This window comes from Aotus nancymaae, unplaced genomic scaffold, assembly GCF_030222135.1.
Source record: "Aotus nancymaae isolate 86718 unplaced genomic scaffold, 86718_ANA_hifiasm-v0.15.2.pri h1tg000025l, whole genome shotgun sequence".
Classification (NCBI taxonomy): domain Eukaryota; kingdom Metazoa; phylum Chordata; class Mammalia; order Primates; family Aotidae; genus Aotus; species Aotus nancymaae.
This window is the reverse complement of record NW_026988438.1, coordinates 25,720,619-25,741,382: the sequence shown is the minus strand read 5'-3', so window position 1 is coordinate 25,741,382 and position 20,764 is coordinate 25,720,619. Positions and strand designations below refer to the sequence as shown.

Here is a 20,764-nt window from a genome sequence, read left to right as displayed (position 1 = left end):
CTCTGCTCCTAAAGAAACTTCATGCTTCGAAAACTCTACAACCCAGCCTAGAGCTGTGTTAGAATCAAACACTGCTTTCTCTCTAGCACCATAAATTATGAAACACCCACAAATTATTCACAAGCCGTGAACTTCTTTAGCAACTCTGCCAAAATATTTACTTCTTCATTACCTTAATGTAGATAAAACTTCCACAAATTCCCAGAATATTAGATTTGCAACTTGCTTTCCTAAAGTCTCCTTCCTCACCTAAACTAATAGAGTACACTTCAGCTCTGAGCAAAAGGGGCCTAATCCCACTGGGCTTATGTTCAAACTGTGTTTGAAAGTTTTATTCAATGAAAGTGGTTTTAAAATCACTTTTATAGAGACTCAGTATGAATTTTGGACCAATAGGGGGATATAAGCTTTTATATTTAATTCCCTGCCCTACTAATATCAACAAGAAAACAAGAGAAACTCAGGAAATGAGGGAGGGTGCCAACTATCTATTTAGATATTTCAGCCACAGACAGGTATAGAGCAAGGGCAGCACCAGCCAGCATGCCATTCATCAGCGCACAAGGAAGAAAGATACCCAGGGTAGAAATAAACAAGGCTTCTGTTGGAGCTTCATCAAAACCCCAACTTGGAGCATATGGGGCTAAAGATGAAAACAGATCTTTGAGCAGATTTTTGGGGAACAGGCTGCCACACAGCTGGTGTCTAGGAGGAAGGAATCCCACGCCAACCCTCCCAGCCAGCACACAGTGCCAGCACACAGTGTATTTGGCACACTGAACAGTGTGGGCCATCACCACGGCCAGCTCTAGAGGAGGGCTTGAGGCTGCTGTGCTGGGTGTGGGAACCAGCACAGCCTCAGCTGGTTTCTGGCTGCCAGGGCAGAGAGAGTAGTCACATTAATGCCAAGTCAACACTCCTTTTTCAGAAACTGCTTCCTTATCTATCTGTGACAATTCTCTAACTTAAACAGAGTTTCCACATTGGCAAAATGACAATAAATATATTGCCCCCTTTTCAGTCCATACCTGGAAGATCTAACAAAGCCTCAGGCTTTTACTCAGAATCAATTTCAGCTCCTAATATTAAACAGACATTCTATTCTACAGATGAGCTAGAGAAAAATGATTTGACATTACAAAATGTTCAACAGTTCAAAAGAAGAAAAGTCATTTAACAGAGCAGAACAAATGACTTCTTTTGAAGCAGATGTATTGCAAGAAACAGGACACATTTTGAAATCTTTAATTTGTGCTTTTAAAATTTTAGTATGATTTAAGAAGACCATGTATTAATAAAATAGGGACTAGTAGCCATGAAAAGGAAACAATCTGAGCATGTAAAATTATACTTAGAAATAACACAACAGTAATTCTCACATTTGAAAGGAACTCAGTAAAGACAGTAGACAGAATATTAGATGCTGCAGAAAACAGAATCAGCAAATTAGAAGATAGAAGAAGTTCTCCCAAAATTCAGAGTAAAAATCTAAAGAGAGAAGATAAATGGGGACTAGATTAAGGAGATGCAACAAATGTTTGCATTAACATTAAGAAGATAGTTTTTAAAAGATGATAAGAAAGGCCAATGAATAAAATTCTCATTTTAAGTCCCAGATTATTTAAACAAAATTTTTGGTTGAGGGAGAAGTACAAAAATAAATCTCTATATCCTATTATCTAGGACAACAAAATATACACTTTCAGTCTTGGCCAAAAATAGAGAAATACCAAAAGAAAAAGAAAAGAAGAAAATTTTCCAGAGTTCAATTAAGACTTGAATTTTCAATCTAAAAGGCTCAATTATATTTAAATACTAATTTTTAAAAACTACAATTGAACAGATATTGGTACAATTTCTGAATTTCAAAGATTAAGGAAACTTCCTAGAAACATTTTATCCAGACAGAGAAGAAACAAGTAAGTTTCCAACAAAGAAAAGACAATGGGTTTGGCATTAGCTTTTATTCCATAATACTTCAAAGCTAGATGACAAGACTTAAACGGAAGGTTGAAAGAATTCTAAGCAAAAGGACTGTGACTCTAGTCAGGTTCACACATAATGGCAATGGAGCCTCTTGGTTATGCAAGAACTCATAAAGAAGATGACCCACTTATCCTTCCTCAACCAATTACTCAATGTTTACCAACAACTGACAATAAAGTCAGAACATAATTCCAATAATTGAAGAGAGTACAGAAGAAATGAGCAGTAAACAATGAATATGCCTGCAATTAAATTAAAAATAATTGTGGCTAATCTATCACAATCCTGATGTTTATTAAGAAAATAATTTAAGACAGATGATAAGAGAGATCAAGGGCTGAAAATCTGATTTTAAGTCCCAGATTATTTAAACAAAAATTACTGGTCGAGGGAGGAGTAGTACAAAACAAATCTCTATCTCTTATTTTATAGGGTAACATGATATATACTTTCATTCTTGACAAAAAGAAACAGAGAAATATCAATTTTACAATGATATTAGAATTTAAAGGCAATAATTACTAAAAAGAAATATAATGAACAATAGAGAGAATATTTTGGTTTCAGATAAACTGGGTTTGAGTTTCATCTATCACAAATCATGTGAATTTGGATAAAATATTATATCTCTAGGCTTTCATGATTTCATCTACAAAATAAAAATAACTTCTTTTTACATGATTATTTTGAAATAAAACATATACATAGCCCACTGTCTGAAACATGACACATGTGGAGTGTTGGCCATTATTGTTAATAATAAAGGGAAAAAGTTGATAAATACAACAAAAGACAGAAAAGGAAATTAAAAACTAAAGCAAATAACTATATTAAACAGAAAGCAGAAACAGTTCAAAGAAACACCACCAAACATATCAGTTATCATAATGCTTGAAGATGGGTTAAGTTTTTCTATTGAAAAATAAAGACCCTTAGATAAGACTTTAAAAATACAGATACTCTGTATGCTGTTTTTGTAAAGACACATGATTCATTCACTCAACAAATATTTGGGTGCTCACTGTGTGCCAGACACTATCTGGGATCTGGGGATATGGTTAGGAAACAAAATACAAAGGCTTTGACCATTCAGACATGGAGCGCAGCACAATCTAGAAGGAAGGTTAAAGACCCTCAGGCTGGGACAGGCCTCACCATGTTCAAGAAATGTTAAGCAGATCTATGCAGTGAAGCCAGCAAGCAGGGGAGAGGAGGGGAAGAGAGTTCAGAGAGGTAACTGGGACAGGTGGGATAGATTCTATAGAATGTCTGAGGTCTTGTCTGGACTTTGGATTGTAATCTAAATTAGAAGGTGAGGAATTGGAGGGCTCTGAGTATGAGTGATATGATCAAACTTCCTTTCTTTGGAAAGATTATTCTGCTTGCTGTATTGAAGGAAAATAAGGCCAATATTGAATGAAGGCCAGGAAGAGTGGAGGCAGAGAGACCAGTTAGAAAATTAAGGTAATAATCTAGGAAAGATAGGACAGTGGCCTAGATCAGAGTGGTAGCAGTGAAGACAGTAAGTGGTTGGACTCCTCTGGACTAGAAGGATTAGTTGACAAGATGTGTTAATCGTTTGGATGTGTAAAGTATAAGAAAAAGAGGAGTCAAAGATGACTCCAAGTCTTTTGGCCAGAACACTAGGAAGGATGCTGTTATGAGCAGCTATGGTGGGAACAGTAAGGAAAGAGCAGGTGTGGAGGAGTGTGGTTAGGCAACCAGTTATAGGTGTGTGAAATCTGAGGTGCTTTTAGGGGGACAGGGAAAAGTAAAAGTAAAAGCCAGTCAGGTATTTGAATCTGGATAAGCCGGACCCAGAAACGTAATAGTCATCAGCATATAATGGTACTTAAAGGCATAAAACCGAGCACCCAGAGACCAAATGTAGATGGAGAAGAGAAGTGGAAGGACTGAGGTCTGGAACACATCATGTTTACAGACAGATGAGATGAGGAGGAGCCAACGAGGGACATACAGAAAGGATGGTAAATGAAATGGAATAAAAAACAGAAGACTGAGTGGTCTGGGAAGCCCAGGAAGGAAAGAGAGGAGAATGAACAACTGTGCCAAGTGCTGCTGACAGGCCAGGGACTGAGAACCAACCACTGGGTTTAGCAATGAGGAGGTCACTGGTGACTTTGACAAAGGTGGAGTAGGGGCTAGTGGGGATGAATATCTCAGAGGCAGAGTAGAAGAGAGAAAGTGAGAAAAGAAGCAGGAGAACACACAAAACTTTTTCTAAGGAACTGTAAGAAGGAATAGAGAACTGGGAAAGTGAGTAATTCAAAAGACAAATGGGGTCAAGAGACGGTTGTTTTCTTCTTAATGAAAATGACAGGATATTGAGAGAGAGAATATTGCTGTAGTCCAATAGATTTTTTTTTTTTTTTTGAGACAGAGTCTTTCTCCGACACCAGGCACCAGGCTAGAGTGCAGTGGCAATCTCAGCTCACTGCAATCTCCGCCTCCTGGGTTCAAGCAATTCTCCTGCCTCAGCATCCTGAGTAGTTGGGACTACAGGCAAGCGCCACCACACCCAGCTAATTTTTGTATTTTTTAGTAGAGACGGAGTTTCCCCATGTTGGCCAGGATGGTCTCAATCTCTTGACCTTGTGATCTGCCCACCTCAGCCTCCCAAAGTGCTGGGATTACAGGCATGAGCCACCATGCCCAGTCAGTCCAATAGATTTTTAAAAATTAAAGGGTAAACAAAAGAAAGCAAAAATTTAAAAAGGGTAACCATATAAGATTAGATAAAGTAGAACCTGAGGTAAACACAATTAATGGGACAGACATTAACATATATTTGACTAATAAACAATGGAACAGACTAAGAAAGTTGTTAAAATAGTATTCCCCAAAACAATATTGCACCCAGGTGAATTTATGTACAAGATTTATAAAATCTTCAGGTAAATGATCATTTCTTTGCTATTCAAATTGATTCAGACAATGAAAGGAAGGAAAATATTTCAAATAATTTGAACAAATTAGCAGAACCCAATGCCAAAAACTGAGAAGAGAATGTACAAAATCAAATAAGATTGATACAAAATGTCCTAAATGAAATATAAGTAGTTTAAATCTAGTAATTTAAGAAAAACATATAAAATCCAGGCAGGAATACAAGGATGGTTCAACATAGACAATATATGACTATACATAATGTCACTTAAAAGTAAAAAAAAAAATTGAAATAATCTCAATAGATGTTAAAGAGTATTTACTATAAATTCAATTAATATTAAGATAAAAATTATTAAGTATGAAAGTATAATGAAGAATATTTTTCTGAAACCAACAGCCATCAAAAGCCATACATAATGAATCAAGAACAAGAGAAAAATGCCAACTATTATTATATTTCAATGGTGTCCCAGAAATTTTAATCAGTGTAATAAAACAAAAAAAAGATATTTTAAAAAGTATAACTGTTAGAAAGGAAGAAATAAAATCTTCATTTTTGCAAATGATATAGCAATTTACTAGAAAACACAAGAGACTAAGTGAAAATTTATTAAAACGGATTTTTTTAAGTTCAGTAAAATGGCAGAATGCCAAAGACATATAGGAATCAAGAGCTTTTTGCAGACTAAATTAGGCAGATTTCTAACTTAAAATTCTATTTACAAAAGTAAGCACCTCCACAAAATCTCTCTAGTGTTTTCCAATAAAAATGTAATGTGAGTCACATATGTAATTTTAGATAAGCCCAGTTGCCACATAAAAAACATTAAAAATATTTTTAGATAACACAATAACCCAAATTATTACTTCAAATATATCTAATTGATGTTTTTAAATGATTTTTTTCACACTGAGTATTCAAATTCTAGCGATTTTTAGTAGTTAGTTAATCTGTTTGTGTGTTGGTACACTTAACAGTATATTTCACATCCTCACTAGCCACCTGTGGCCAACAGCTATTGCATCAGACAGAGCAGCTCTCATAAGCCTAGATGTGTGCCTAAGAACATATGTGCAGAACTTACAAACTTGAAAATGGCAAACTGCTACAGAATACAGGAGATTTCAGTCAGAGGACAAACATATTACCTATTCATAGATGAGAATAGAAATATGTGTCTTTGAATACTGATACCACTGTAAAGACATCAATTTTCTCTCCCAGGTTATTATATAAATTCAACACAAGCCTAATTCAAATTCCCATAACATTTATGTAGAAGACCTGACAAAAAGATTTCAAAGACTGGAAGCATAAAGATCCAAGAATATCAAGAAAGTTTTAAAATGACAAGTAAAAAAGATTGGGATTTGCCATATCAGGTATTTAAATATCAAATATTTATAATTTATGAAAATTACAACAAGATGATACTGGCAGCTCAGCAAAGAGACTTTAAGAGAGAATTTGGTACAGCATATGACAAAAAGAGAATGAAAAATAAGTGGGAAATTAATACATTCATAAATACATATTTAGAGTATTTAGGCCACTTGTAAAAAATATATAGTTATATGTCTTTTTTTTTGCCTTTTTTTTGTTGTTTTTTTTTTTCTTTTTTGAGACGGAGTTTCGCTCTTGTTACCCAGGCTGGAGTACAGTGGCACGATCTCAGCTCATGGCAACCTCTGCCTCCTGGGTTCAGGCAATTCTCCTGCCTCAGCCTCCGGAGTAGCTGGGATTACAGGCACGCGCCACCATGCCCAGCTAATTTTTATATTTTTAGTAGAGACGGGGTTTCACCATGTTGACCAGGATGGTCTTGATCTCTTGACCTGGTGATCCATCTGCCTGGGCCTCCCAAAGTGCTGGGATTACAGGCATGAGCCACTGCGCCCGGCCCTATATGTCTATTTTATAATGTTCACCAAACTAAGTACGATACAAGTCAAAGGTGTAAATGAAAAACTAAAAAGCAGTAAAGTGATTTAAAAATCTATAGTGCATGTTTGTATTATTTTGGAGTGAGAAAAGTTTTCTAGGATAGAAATCAAATAACAAGAACAACAGATTTGGTGATAAAACCATCTATGTATCAAAAGCATAAATAAAAAGGTAATTTTCTAAATGGTAAAATGATTCCAACATACACGAATAATAAAATACTAATACCCTTGATACATAAGTAGCTTTTACAGCTCATTTAGAGAACAAGGTGAACAACTAAAAAAAAAAAAAGAAAAAAGAAAAAAAAGACCTAAGGACATAAACAGGCCAATTCCCAAGATAAAATACAAATGTTCATCTATCAAACTGGCAAAAATGAAAAGACGATGATCATGTCTGATAAAGGTGCAAAGGAATGAGTAACTGCTGTGAACAACCTTTGCTGAAGGAAACTTGGCAGTATGCATGAAATGCCTTAAAACACATATAGTCATGCACCACATAACAACGTTTTAGCCCACGACGTTCCATATATACAACGGTGGTCCCTAAGATCAGAATGGAGCTGAAATATGTCTACCACCTAGTGACATCGTAGCCATCATAATGCAGCAGCATAACACATCACTCACATGTTTGTATAAAGTACATCATGCTTGATAATGATAATAAACAATGATGTTACTGGCTTGTATATGTACTAATACTATATTTTTTATAGTTATTTCACGGCGTACTCCTTCTACTTATTTTTTTTAAAAAAAACAAATTAACTGTGAAACAGCCTCTGGCAGATCCTTTGGGAGGTATTCCAGAAGAAGGTATTATCATTTAAGGACATGTGTGTTATTGCCCCTGAAGACCTTCAGTGACATAAGACGTGGAGGTGAAAGACAGTGATATTGATGATTCTGACCCTGGGTGGGCCTGATGTGTGTGACTATGTCTTAAGTTTCAACAAAAATGTTTTAAAAAATTAAAAATAGAAAAAGCAAACAAACAGAATAAAGATATAAAGAAAAAATATTTTTGTACAGTGTACAATGTGTATGTTTTAAGCTAAGTGTTACAGAAGAGTCAAAAAGTTAAAAAAATTAAAAAGTGTAGAAAGTAAAAAAGTTACAATAAACTAAGGTTAATTTATTCTTAAAGAAAAATATTCTTTATAAATTTAGTGTAGCCTACGCGTACAGTGTTTATCAAGTCTAAAGTAGTGTACAATAACGTCCTAGGCCTTCACATTTACTCACCACTCACCCACTCACTCAGAGCAAATGCCAGACCTTAATCTCCATTCATGGTGAGTGCCCTGTACAGGTGTACCATTTTTTCATTTTACACTGTATTTTTACTGTAACTTTTTAATGTTTAGTTACATAAATATCTACCCTTGCATTACAGTTGCCTACAGTATTCAGTATAGTAACATGCAGCACAGTATGGTTTATAGTCTAGGATCAACAGGCCATACCTATGTATGTAGTAGGCTGTACCATCTGGGTTTGTGTAAATACACTCTAGGATGTTTTAACAATGACAGTCTCCAAACAATGCATTTCTCAGAATGCAGGCCTGCTGTTAAGTGACTCATGACTACATATCTTTCCACTTATATAAGGTACCTAGACTAGATAAATTCATAGATGCAGAAAGTAGAATACAGATTACCAGGGCCTCGAGGGAGAGTAAATCAGAAGTCATTTTAATGGGTATGGAGTTTCTGTTTGGGATGATGAAAACATTCTGGAAATGAATAGCAGTGACGGTTACGTGACATCATGAATGTACTTAATGTCACTGAATTGTCCACTTTAAAATAATTAAAATGGTCAATTTTATGTTATGTATATTTTACCACAATTTCTAAAACTTCCATTGCATGACTATAAAGTTTATTAAACCATTCTCCTATTATTGAATATTTGGGTTCTTTTCCCAAATTTTTAAGCAATTAAAAATAATACTAAGATAAAAAAATATATCTTTTGACTCAGCATTTTTATTTGTGGATATTTATCCCAGGTAATAATTAAGATGTGTAAAGATATGTAGATACGTATTTTCCTCCTGGCATTATTTGTAACAGCAAAAACTCAGAAATCTAAGTAACTAATGCATAGGATTAGTCTAATAAATTATAGCACCAAATGGAAAATTAGAAAGCCATTAAAAAATGTACTGCAGAGATATATCTATTTATATTAAGAGGGAAATGATTAAAAATAAAATGGTTGGCATGATAAACTTTAAAGGAAGTAAATGTTCGTACGTGCATAAGAAAGTATCTGAAAGAATATATAATGGAGTTTTGCCAGTGGTTAGCTAAGAAAATGAAGTGTCACTGTTTTTTCATGCTCTATTTCTAACTCGTCCAGATTTTCTGATTTTTTGGCAATGAACACACACTCTTTTTGTAAAAGGAAAAAAGTTACTAAAAGAAACTTAATTTTGAATAAAACATAAATAACCCCTCCCAGTTATTTTTCCTTTCTCAGAAGTAACACTGTGCTTTTTTGTACTGGACAAAGTTAACCAACCCCCGCCCCCACCCAAAAAAACAGAAAGCACAAAATACCAACTGAATGACTGTCTAAAGCTTTTTATTATATGGAACCAGCCAATAATTTTTCCCCAATCTGAGAAACTACACATTAGATTATACAAGGATATCCCTTTGGGCTTTTGGTTTGCTTCTTGGTTGACCATAGTAGGTACATTACACAGCAGTAATGAAAATATTTGATATTTTTGCCAGTGAGGTGGGTTTTCTTTTAGAAATGAGGAAGATGATGTCCTGAAGAGTAAGGCTACACACAAAGTGAGACATTCAAGTATCTCAATGGAACCTAGTAAAATTAGAGCAAGAAAACAGAAACGCCTTTAAGAGTATCCTAAAAGCTTGTATAGCTGTAGAAGAATTAAAACTGTGAATTTAGAGGTACAGGCAAACAGATCCAATCCTAAAGGCATTTTTGTTTGGGTGTCCTACACATTAAGTTGTAAATCTGAAACAGGAAACTTGAAATCATTAAGGTCACATATTTATAACATCATATCCAATTAGGTTAGAAAAGTGCAATATCTGTCATCATGTCATAAAAAGATGTGTTTTTCTCTCAGATCTCTTATAAAGAAAAGCTCCCTATATTGTTAAGGATAGGGCTGTTTTCAATCAGTTACACGGAGCAATTCAATTACTAGATGGTTTAGTGCAGTAACTGACTCCAGACTAATTTAATTTCTTTAGGTCTCTAAAGATCAATTGATCTGATTTGTCCCATCCCCAAAGGCTGTTTATGAAAAATTCAGACTTAAATATCTGGAAATGAAATCCAAAACCTTGGCCAATTTTACACTACTTAGGTCATCTTGCAAACTTTCAGCTAGTCATGTAAGAGTTCCGTCTTTGCCCTCAGACCATTGAAAGCTACTTAGCTTCATGTACATGTGAGTGCTCCCACATCAGGATGCTTATTCAATAAGTGGAAAATGTGGCCGCACACATTATCAAATCTGCCGTTCTAAAGAGCAGTCAGACTGAGTACCTCCTATCTTGTAAACTCACGTGGAACTACAAGGCTATTTTTACTCTAGGCGTAGTTTATTAAGACTATGAAACATAGAGTTACATGGGATAAAAGTTGTGAGATGAAATGCTCATAGAACAAGATGAAGAACTTGTAATTATTTTACATTTTTAGATTTATAAAATGCTGTCATAAATACCAGCTTATTTTAGTCTCAGAATAAACCTCGGAGGTGAGCAGGGTTATTTTTTCCATTTTCTAGATGAGGGAACAGACTCAGAAGCCTGCTGACTTCTCCACGATCGCTCACCCAGGAAAAGGCAGAAGTGAGACTCTAACCCATAACTTTTTTCTCCCAATATATCATGTGTACCCCCATGGTCTCAGACAGAAAATATGACACACACTATAAAAACACATCACTACCACCCCACTGTGTCAATGTCTCCATTCTTACTTGCTACCTGAATAAAACTGAGAAAAAGTTCACTTTTAATAATCCCAACTGCATAAACCCAGTCTGCAGCAGGGATTCTGGCCCTCAGGAAGAGGAAAGAAAGTCATGCCTAAATGAAGTTGCCTTTTGCAAGTAGACTCCTTTGCTGCGCACACTGCTGGTACCGCATTCTCACTGACTTGTGTCCCACCTAATTTGAGAGTTACCACTTGCGTTCTCTCTGCACTTTGCAATGGATTTTCAATCCCAAGCTCAAGTTTCGTTTCCTGATCTCAACACCTCCAGCCACTTGTCAAGCTCTCCAATATTTAATCTTTCTTTTCTGCTCAGATCCCATAGTTCCTGCTCAACATTCAGCCTCTCCTGCTAAATCATTTGCTTCCCTGCTGAGCCTCTAAGTCTGTCCCCTCCAAGTCAAACCTCTGTCTCGCATTCTGCCATTTGGGAAGACTTACGAAGGCTGAGAGAAGGGTTGCTAAAATATATAATTATCTCTTAATTTGAGTTGCCAAGATAGGTTACACAGAAGTGTTGATGTCAGGAGATGTGGCTATGTAGGTAACAAAGAGTGCAGCAGAAACATGTAGCAATTAGTAGGGAAATTATACAAAGATGTAGAGATAAAGTAAACAAGTGGTTCTAGCAGCTAGGGAACCTCCCCCATCAATAAAGACAGCGGGCCACATAAAAGAATTAGTGTGTTTAAGAAATGCAAATAATCAATTAGGTTTAAAAATCTTCTCTTTGAAAAACAATTTTTGACATTCATATTAGGCAAAGTATGTATCTCTATATATTCATTACCTATCACCTTGATGGTCTCAAACTGCATGAACCATTTTAATTGAGTAAAAAGTAGGGTAAGTTACAGGCACATAATTGTCACTTGTCTTCTCAGAGGTCCTGAGACCTGCCTGATGTCTCTCCTATTAAATATAAGCAGTCTACTATATTGGTAAAATTATGTGACCCTGAATTAAATTACATCTCCTTGTTTCAAAATTCCAAACTACCTTTACACTCTCTGTATTAGCAAACATATCTACTTGGGAAGGTAAAAGGCTATCACAGCTCTGTTTCTCTACAGATTGCCACTCACTGAGACAAGACGCTTAAGAATGTCAAGAGAACTAAGTCTTTAATAACAACAAAGTCTTATTTTTTTATAGTGGAATAAATGTCCTGACCAAAGAAACCATTTTACTCAGAAATTAAGCATATAATATATCCAGTCACAGTAGCTGTCAGACTTAAGCAGTTGCATATGTACAAGGAACGGGGTACAGAGAATAGAAGACTATATATAGTAAGGTTATGATTCTCTGGTGTCGAAAGGAGTGTGTTCTTACAAACTCCCTCTTCTCTTGATCTTATCTGAACAAGAAAGTAAACAGAAAATTCTCATTACCTCTCAATGTCAGTGAGCCTGGAGGAGTCCCGGAATCCTTTGGCAAAAGGATTGCTATCTATTTTCAGCTTGGTTATCTGGAAAGAATGGGTACAAAACAGTATCATTTGTGAGGCCAAGGAAGTAAAATCAGAAATAGTTTGTTCATTCTCCGTAGCACACTAGGTATATCTTAATCTTAATGTCTCTCAGTGTTGTGAGAAGGGTAGAAAGTGCTATACAAGTTCACAAGAGGGCCAAATCCCAGCCAGGTGGGACGGTGGGAAAGGCCTCAGAGAGAAGGAGGTATTGAGGACAGGCTAGAGGTTGACAGATAGATACAATTAGAGATGGGAGCCTTTGAGGCAAAAGTAGATGTGAAATGGGGTGTGCAGTATTTAATATACCATATAATATGTCAAAGGCCAAGGCTGAACAGAAGAATGTAAGAACTGCCTAAATAAGAGTTATGCAGAATTCCAGCACTGATAGGGAATGGGGAACGAAAGTAAGAATGCTGTCTCATTTTTTGTTAGGACTGTGAGTACATATACATACCATAATAGCTAAAAGATAAAATGGCCAATAATAGCCTCACGTTCAATATGATATTGGTATACATGACATAAAACCTTCCGAATATAAATTCCTCCTATCCCCCTTTCCATTTGACTAAATCAGAATCAAATTAGCCCATCTTCTGTTATCCTTCCATGCAATGTTATTTATAAACTCTATGTTTAAATGGAAAAATACATTCTAATAATAATCACAGTCTGAAATATTAAATGTCCATGTTGTGGTATTCAGAATTCCCATAGTATTACTCTTAGTGTAGAAAGATCCATTAAATTATATGTACAATGCCTCTGAAAAAGAATACATTAAGTTGCAATGAAAAAATAAAGGAAACACTGATTAAAAGATACTCAACATGGAAAATGCCAGACTTGTTAGAGCTGAAAGGAAGCTGAAAGACTATCTAGCCCATGGTCTCATCTGACAGATAATCACACAGAGACTCAAAGAGCACAAGGGCCAAGATGCAGCTGGTCAGTAACTGAATTAGAACTAAGAAAACCTTTAAGGAGTCATAGCTTCTCAGTATCAAAATTAGAACCCACGTTCATCTTTAGAGAGAAATGCATGCAAAAGATTCTTAACAGGGGAAAAAAATTACAGGCATGTCTTCTTTTTCAGAGTAAAGAGTACACAATCAAAACAGATAGTCTGAAATACTTGCCAAAAAGCAACTTTCCCCCTAGTCAGAGTATATCTACAGAACATTTCAAACAGTTGTGAAGAATTTTTTTCATTTCAAAAGAAATGCGTTTTTTTCTTTTCCATGGTTTCTGAATGTGATCTAAACCAATGCACAAGCTGCAAAGAAGCTATTTACAGCTCACTTAAAATAAAACCCCACATACTAACCCAGCCAGGGAGACTCCTCTATCAGTAACACTGGCAAATTATAAGATTAACTCTTAGATAATACTAACTTTTAAAAACATTTGACAGTGCCTCAGAAATGCTCATTTCTAGCCCATGAACATTCACTGTCAAGCCCCTAAAGAAAATCACTAAGCTATGAGCATTGGTAAACAGGGAAGCAAATATGCTACATAAATAAGAAACCTGTTCTCGTGGACAGCAACAGCTAAAGCGTGTATATGAAGACATACAGGAAAGACTTTGTAGAGAACCTTCCCTCATCCACAGCTACCACTCTCTGAATAGTCTTGTTTCATCCATTCATTCCAACTAGGGCTCATTTTTGAAGGTCAGTTTTGGGAGGGAAGGAGAAAAATTCTATTTGTTTGAAATAAATTATAAACATCTTCTAAAGTCCAGGCAATCAATATAGTCTACAATTACAAATACTGACAAGATTTTAAAATCCTCCAGGACACGAGCTATGTCTCTTAGTAATGAACAACAATACTTAAAATACGTTCTATTTCTGAAGTGCTTCATAGTTCATTAATATGCTTTCTCAATAATTCATCAGTAAATAATGAGGATTAATCGCCATGCACATGCACTGTGCTAGATGCCGGATGACACACCCAGCTAATCAGAGCCAGAGCTGGCTCTAAATGTCGCTAAAGAAGGTGACACCAACTCCAATGTATGGTTAGAGACATTAAGGGTAAATCAAACCCACATGAAAATTTCAAACTCAAACTGTGAGGTGAAGCAATAAAGGTAAGACTGCCTTCAGAGAGCACATTTATAAAACTGAAAAGTAAACAGGCTTGCCAAGGATAAAATTTTCTACAGACAACAACAGATAATATATCTGATGAAAAACTCATTCTGAAGTTATTTTTATAGCCATCTCTCTAAGATATGAATCATATCAAGTTTTTTCTGAGTCTTTACAAACTAAAAGGGTAGAAAGTATTACCTATCTGTTCTAATGATTAAAGATGGACTTTTGACATACTTTATCTCTGAAAAGAATTTTGAAAATCAGATTTCTTGTTCTTTTTCCAAAAGGTAAAAACTATTGTCTCAGAATATAATTGGGAAGTTATCTTAATTTCTTCAGTGCTCTAATACCACAGAAAATACATACTCTCAAAACACATGTTTCTCAATTAGCATGTCACCATATCTAATAATACTGCCATACTTTGAGCAAAGAAGTAGCTTAAATTCAACATGAGTTTTCAGATTTCTTTGAATTTTCTCTCATTATGAGAATTATCTACTTATAATATCATTTTAATACAGCTTTCATAATCCCCAGGAGTATCAATAGTAATTTCTTCACATTTTGATATAACTTCAAACTTCAGGAAAGTTGCAAGAATAGTATAAAGTGCTCTTATACACCCAGATTTACCAATTAGCTACAGCGATGATTTAATTTTAGTGCACTAATTAGAAAAAGAATTCAAAACAATTACTTTCTCCATTTCCATTTAATCTAATTCTAGGAAAAATCATTGCTTTTGCACATGAGAGCAGAAATAATCTGAATGGATCTATTATCACTAAAATTGTGTGGGAGCTCTGGGTTGATGATACACATTCCTGAACAGCTTTCATGGGGTATTAATAATTAGCAGCACAGAGACTGTGGATTAAACTTCTTTGTGAGCCCACCACGTTCCTTGTAGCCCACTGTCACTACGCTCTGAACCTACTGGAGTGTCCACAATCAGAACCCCACAAATGTTTGTTGAGCTTTACTTCAAGAACAAGCACAGTCAGAAATACGATCTCAACTTTCCACCAATTATCAACTAAATGAAACCATGAATTTACAGGAAAAGCATTTCATTTTTTAAATTTTAAGATAAAATAATTTTTAAATAGCAAAGTTTTAACATTCTAGGTAATCATACATTTTAAAAGGTCAGACATAGAGTTTATGCCACAATATTTAAATAAAAAGCCAGTAGTTATAAAGAAATTCATTTCTGAAGGTGCGGTTTTACACCTCTTTATGAAATTTGGGATAACTGAAAAAATAACACATTTGAGAACTGATGAGGGAAAGAAGTTGGGTTATAGACAGTGATTTGTTGGACACCATTTCATTCATGTCCGAATACGCGATGCCTGCAGCTTGTAATGCTGTTGAACAAATAGCCTTGATCAAAGGTAATCCTAAAAGAAGTATCAAAAATGAATCAACTGCCAAATATTGTTAAGTACAGAAACCAGAAGTATGGCTTCTTTATAACTCGAAAATTCTTAAAAGCAGCAATGCTTCTCACTCTGTCAAGAGAAAACACTGTAACAAGTAAGGTTAGTAGTATGAGCTTAAGAAATGCTGCTGTTTAGTGTGTGTCTACGTATATCCAAATGACTAATTCAGTCCAAACACAACCCTACTTTTTCATGTATTTAAATAATACAGAATATAATGCAATTCCTAACCAGAAGGTTCACTCTTTCAGCATCTCTATCATCTGTAAATAAATGTGTGGAGGGCAGGTTTTGACACTACCTGCTGTGCAAAAGAGAAGGAGACCTTTTGCAGTGGTTATTCTGTATAATATCACTGGACTCTGAATCCAGCTAGAGTTCCCAGCCACAAGGTAAAATTGGCCCTCAGAGACCATTTCTCCAATTATCAGGAAAATATCTGACCAAAGGCATTTAAAAATGAAACCTGACCTACACTTCAACTCTACAGCAATGGTCTGCCTGCTCAAAAACAATGCATGACCTTTAAATCTTAAATTATAAAATAGTTTGTTGAAAGTGTAATGTATTTAGCTTTCATCCAATAATGTAAAGAAATGCAATCATTCCCTTGCAAACACCAGAGGAAGAAATAGCAAACAAAAGGTCCTATTTTCATTACTTATAAATGAAACTACAAGGCACAATAAATGAGGAATTTTTTCACAAATTGTTTTGGAAACTGTGACTTAAATTCTAATAGACATAAAAACAGCAGTCATATCCAAAGTTTAAGATATATGAAAGTGATACTAAATGTGAATTTTTAAGTCTTTCTCTCTTTTCTCCTCCCTCTTTGTTCTTTGTATGTGAAAAAATTATAATACTATACTTAGTATATATTTACTTTATTTCCTATATATTTATATGTGATAGGCTGTTATATGCTGTAGGATATATTATTATATGGTATAGGAAAATTACTACATAAACTTGGTAGAGCAGTGAAGTCATAGTAGATGGTAGAAGGCCTTGAAATAGTCAAGGCTAACTTTAGAAAATGGCATAGGACTAATGAAAATGCTAACCTGCAAATTTATTTATTCACTTGCACATATGTTTATTGAGCACCTACAAGAGGTATTTTGATTGGTCTTACATCATTTAGAAACCATTTGCAAAACTGGCCTGTTAGGATACCAAATCAAATTGTTGACTATTAACTGGATTTTTATTTTAAAGGCATATGGCTATGAGTTTAAAAAAGGATATAGAGAAATAAATTCAGACATAGCAGGATCTATGAGGAAATTAATTCTGAATTTAGTCATTTCCATTGTGGTTACTCAGCAATGAAATGACATGACATACTAATCCTATCAATATTTATACTTGATGCAAGAAAGAAAAGCTAGACACTGATGGCTGGATTTTGATCACATTTATGATATTAATTAGAAATAAACCTTTGAAAGGAGGAACTTGTGTTGGAATGTGTGTTTATTAGTATCTTCACCAACCTTCATTAGCCATATTTTCAAATTCAGTGTTCGATGAAACTGTCAGTGGTCACTTCCCTGGCCTTGCAATCTATCATCATGCCACCAAAAAGGAGGATTTAAAACCCAGAAGATCAAAACCTCATGCTGGTTCTGTTACTTACCAGATTTGTGATCTTGGGTGAATGTCTTAACCACTCTGACCTCAGTTTCTTATTCTACAAAATGGGACTCATGGGGTGTTCTTCAAGGCCTCAGTGTCAGAATTAAATGAGATGTTTAGAAAAACATGTGGAAAGATTTTTCTAAATTAAAAGTAATAAATCCAAACCATAAATTTTAGCTGGATCCTAATTCAGAGGAGGTTTAGGGGCAGTTGGTCTATCCTGAAAATTTTAATATAAATGGAATATTAGGTTATATAAAGAACAAATTCTTATAAATTTTCCTAGCTGTGATGAAGATGTTGGCATTACAAGAATAATGTCCTAATTGTCAGAATAGGCTTACAGAGTATTTAGAAGTGTCATGAGGCATGCAACTTAGTTTCAAAAGGGGAGGGAAGACAATGGGAAGGAGGGAGAAAAGTCCATATGCAGATAAAGAGGAGGTGGGAGGGAGAGAAAATTTTGGGAAAAAGCAAATTTGGCAAAATGTTCATTGTTGAATCTGGGTGGAAGGCATGTGAGGTTCATTTTACTATTTGTCTAGTTTTTTACATGTCTGAAATTTGTTCTAAATAAAAAAATTGAGTGGAAAAAAAAGAATTAAATGAGAAAATATTATTAAAGATGTGGCTCCAGTTGGATGCAGCAAATACTAGCAGATATTCTGACCTCCCATTTAGGATGATCATTATTGTGTTACACTTGCTGATGTGTGGTGTGAGCAGCATATTTGTTGAAAAAAAAAAAAAAAAGAGCATAAAGCATTGATGCACTCTAAGAAGGATGTCTCAGAGCCTATCAGGGACAAGAGCTGAGGGGAGGTGAAGTTCTGCTTCTTTGTGAACACCAGGCACTCACAGCTTAGAGGCTGAGGGCACTCTCTCTTGAACCTTAACCACCTGGATTCAAATCTTCAATGGGAGGAGCAAGGTCACTTCAGATGACTTATTTAACTTGTGCCTCAATTACCCTAACCGTATGATGCTGAATAAAAATACTATTGTTCCTGTCTCACGATATTATTGACAAGATCAAATATGATTATGAATTGAAGTGGTGTCTTGCACATAGTAAGTACCCAAATGCTAGCTATTATAATTTGTATTATGTAAATAGGACCCTCCTATTCCAGTGTACCATGATATGAGAGGTCCCACCAACACTTAGGCAGCCTTGCTCTCTCACCTGTTAAACCAAATCTCAGCCATTTTACTTTAAAGTTTACTAGAAACTTTAATTTTTGTTTGTCTCTATAATTTTCACAAAAAAAAAAAAATAAAGAAGAAAAACAATTTACCTCTTCTTGCTTTGGCCCTCTTTAAAGAGAATTATGACAAAAGCAATGAGGTTTCCACATGACAAGTGTCTATGTCATTCCCAAACATCAATAAGATTTCTTAAGTTAGTGTAGATTTAAATTGTTATAATATATTAGCATGGTATATATTATAAAAGCTATAAAATTAATTAGTATAAAATGATGAAATGTTTTCAGAATCTTTTTGGAGTCTATGACATTTGCATTCCACATGCCCTCAAATAAATTAAAAACAGGATTGCTAGTTCCAGTGTTCCAGATTCTCAGAGAAACAGCACTAGCGCTTTAGGCCTTTATGGGCCTCCATCTATACCCCAACTTTTGGCTTGCGCATTCTCTGAATGTTTCCACCCCTATGTTATCAACTTGGAGATAATCAGAGGCTACAATACTTGCCTTTACTATAAGATGATTAGCATGATAACAATTATGCATTAATTTATCTATCTCATTAAGTAATATGCCACTAAAATTTTAAAATCCAAATGGTGACAAATTCTCTTTTGACATTTCTGAGATAGCCCGATCATAGCCACATGCCTTATTTACAGAGCGCCTGACAAGCTTCCAAAGGTTTGTTTGGAACAAGCCTACACAGACCACTATATTTGATCTTCACAGCAATTCCCTAAAGTTATCTGGTCAGTTCTTGGTCATAATATGTAGGTAAGGAAATGAGCAGCCACTGGTGAAATGAAATCTACTCAAAGCTGTACAGAAATCCTAGGAGAATAAGCCTTACACAACCACTCTGGCCATCTGCCCACATCCCTTTACCTGGCTTCTATTATCTCATTTGTGTGGGGCCACCTGTGATGTCAGTTTCATACTGCCTTTCCCGAGAGGTTCCACACCATATCACTTCCAGGTGACCAACCTCCTCTGGACTCTGAGCCATCTAACAGGCAGCGTCTATAGCTAATCACTCAGAACCCAAAACCCAACAACATCAAGACAAGAGGAGAGCAGTAGTCCTGGCTACCTATGACCAATGAAATAAATGCAAGATACAAAGACACAGAGAGTTTATGAACAACTGAATGTGTCAAGTAAACTGAGCATGTGACTTCCTTTTATATTGAAGTCTATGAAAAGGAATTCTACTTCTGATCCTTTCTGACAGAAAGAAGTTACTTACCCTCTCTTAGCTTCAGTTTCCTCACCTATGGAGTGTTAGTACTGCCACAGCCCTTCAAGCTTACGCTGGGCACAAAAAAAATGCATGGGAAGCGTCTATCAGTACATGGCCCTTAGTATGGCCTTGATAAATATTTACTAAGCTAGAATAAGTCTTATGGATGAAGAAATGCACTAATTTAATTTTTTTTTAATTTTTTTTTTTGAGGTGGAGTCTCGCTTTGTCCCCCAGGCTGGAGTACAGTGGTGCCATCTCTGCTCACTGCAATCTCTGCCTCCCCGGTTCAAGCAATTCTCCTGCCTCAGCCTCCCAAGTAGCTGGAATTACAAGTGCTCACCAGCACACCTGGCTGATTTTTTTATTTTTAGTAGAGGTGGGGTTTCACCATGTTGGCCAAGCCGGTCTCAAACTCCTGACCTAAGGAGATCCGTCCACCTTGGCCTCCCACAGTGCTGGGATTACAGGCATGAGCCACCGCACCTGGCCAGAAATGCATCAATTTTAAATGTGATGTACAACAGAGAGTAAAAAATACTCTCTGTTGAGTATCCCTTATCTGAAATGCTTGGAACCAAAAGTATTTTGGATCTCAGATTTTTTCAGATTTGGAAATTTTGCATTATACTTACAGGTTAAGCATCCTTAATCCATAAATCTAAAATCTGAAATGCTCCAATGAGCATCTCCTTTGAGTATCATGTCAATGCTCAAAAACTTTCAGATTTTGGAGCATTCAGATTTTGGGTTTTTGGATTAGGGATATTCAACCTGCATATAACTCAATAATA

The 20,764-nt window shown here is 35.6% G+C and overlaps 1 protein-coding gene across 1 annotated transcript in view; it reads right to left on the bottom strand.

Moving 5' to 3' along the window:
- Positions 1-20,764, bottom strand: part of TBX20 (T-box transcription factor 20) — a 51,320-nt gene that overhangs the window by 16,664 nt on the left and 13,892 nt on the right. Inside the window, exon 6 of the mRNA XM_012461293.2 lies at positions 12,237-12,313. Coding sequence (XP_012316716.1) covers positions 12,237-12,313 — 77 coding nt within the window. The remainder of the gene's footprint in view (positions 1-12,236; positions 12,314-20,764) is intronic.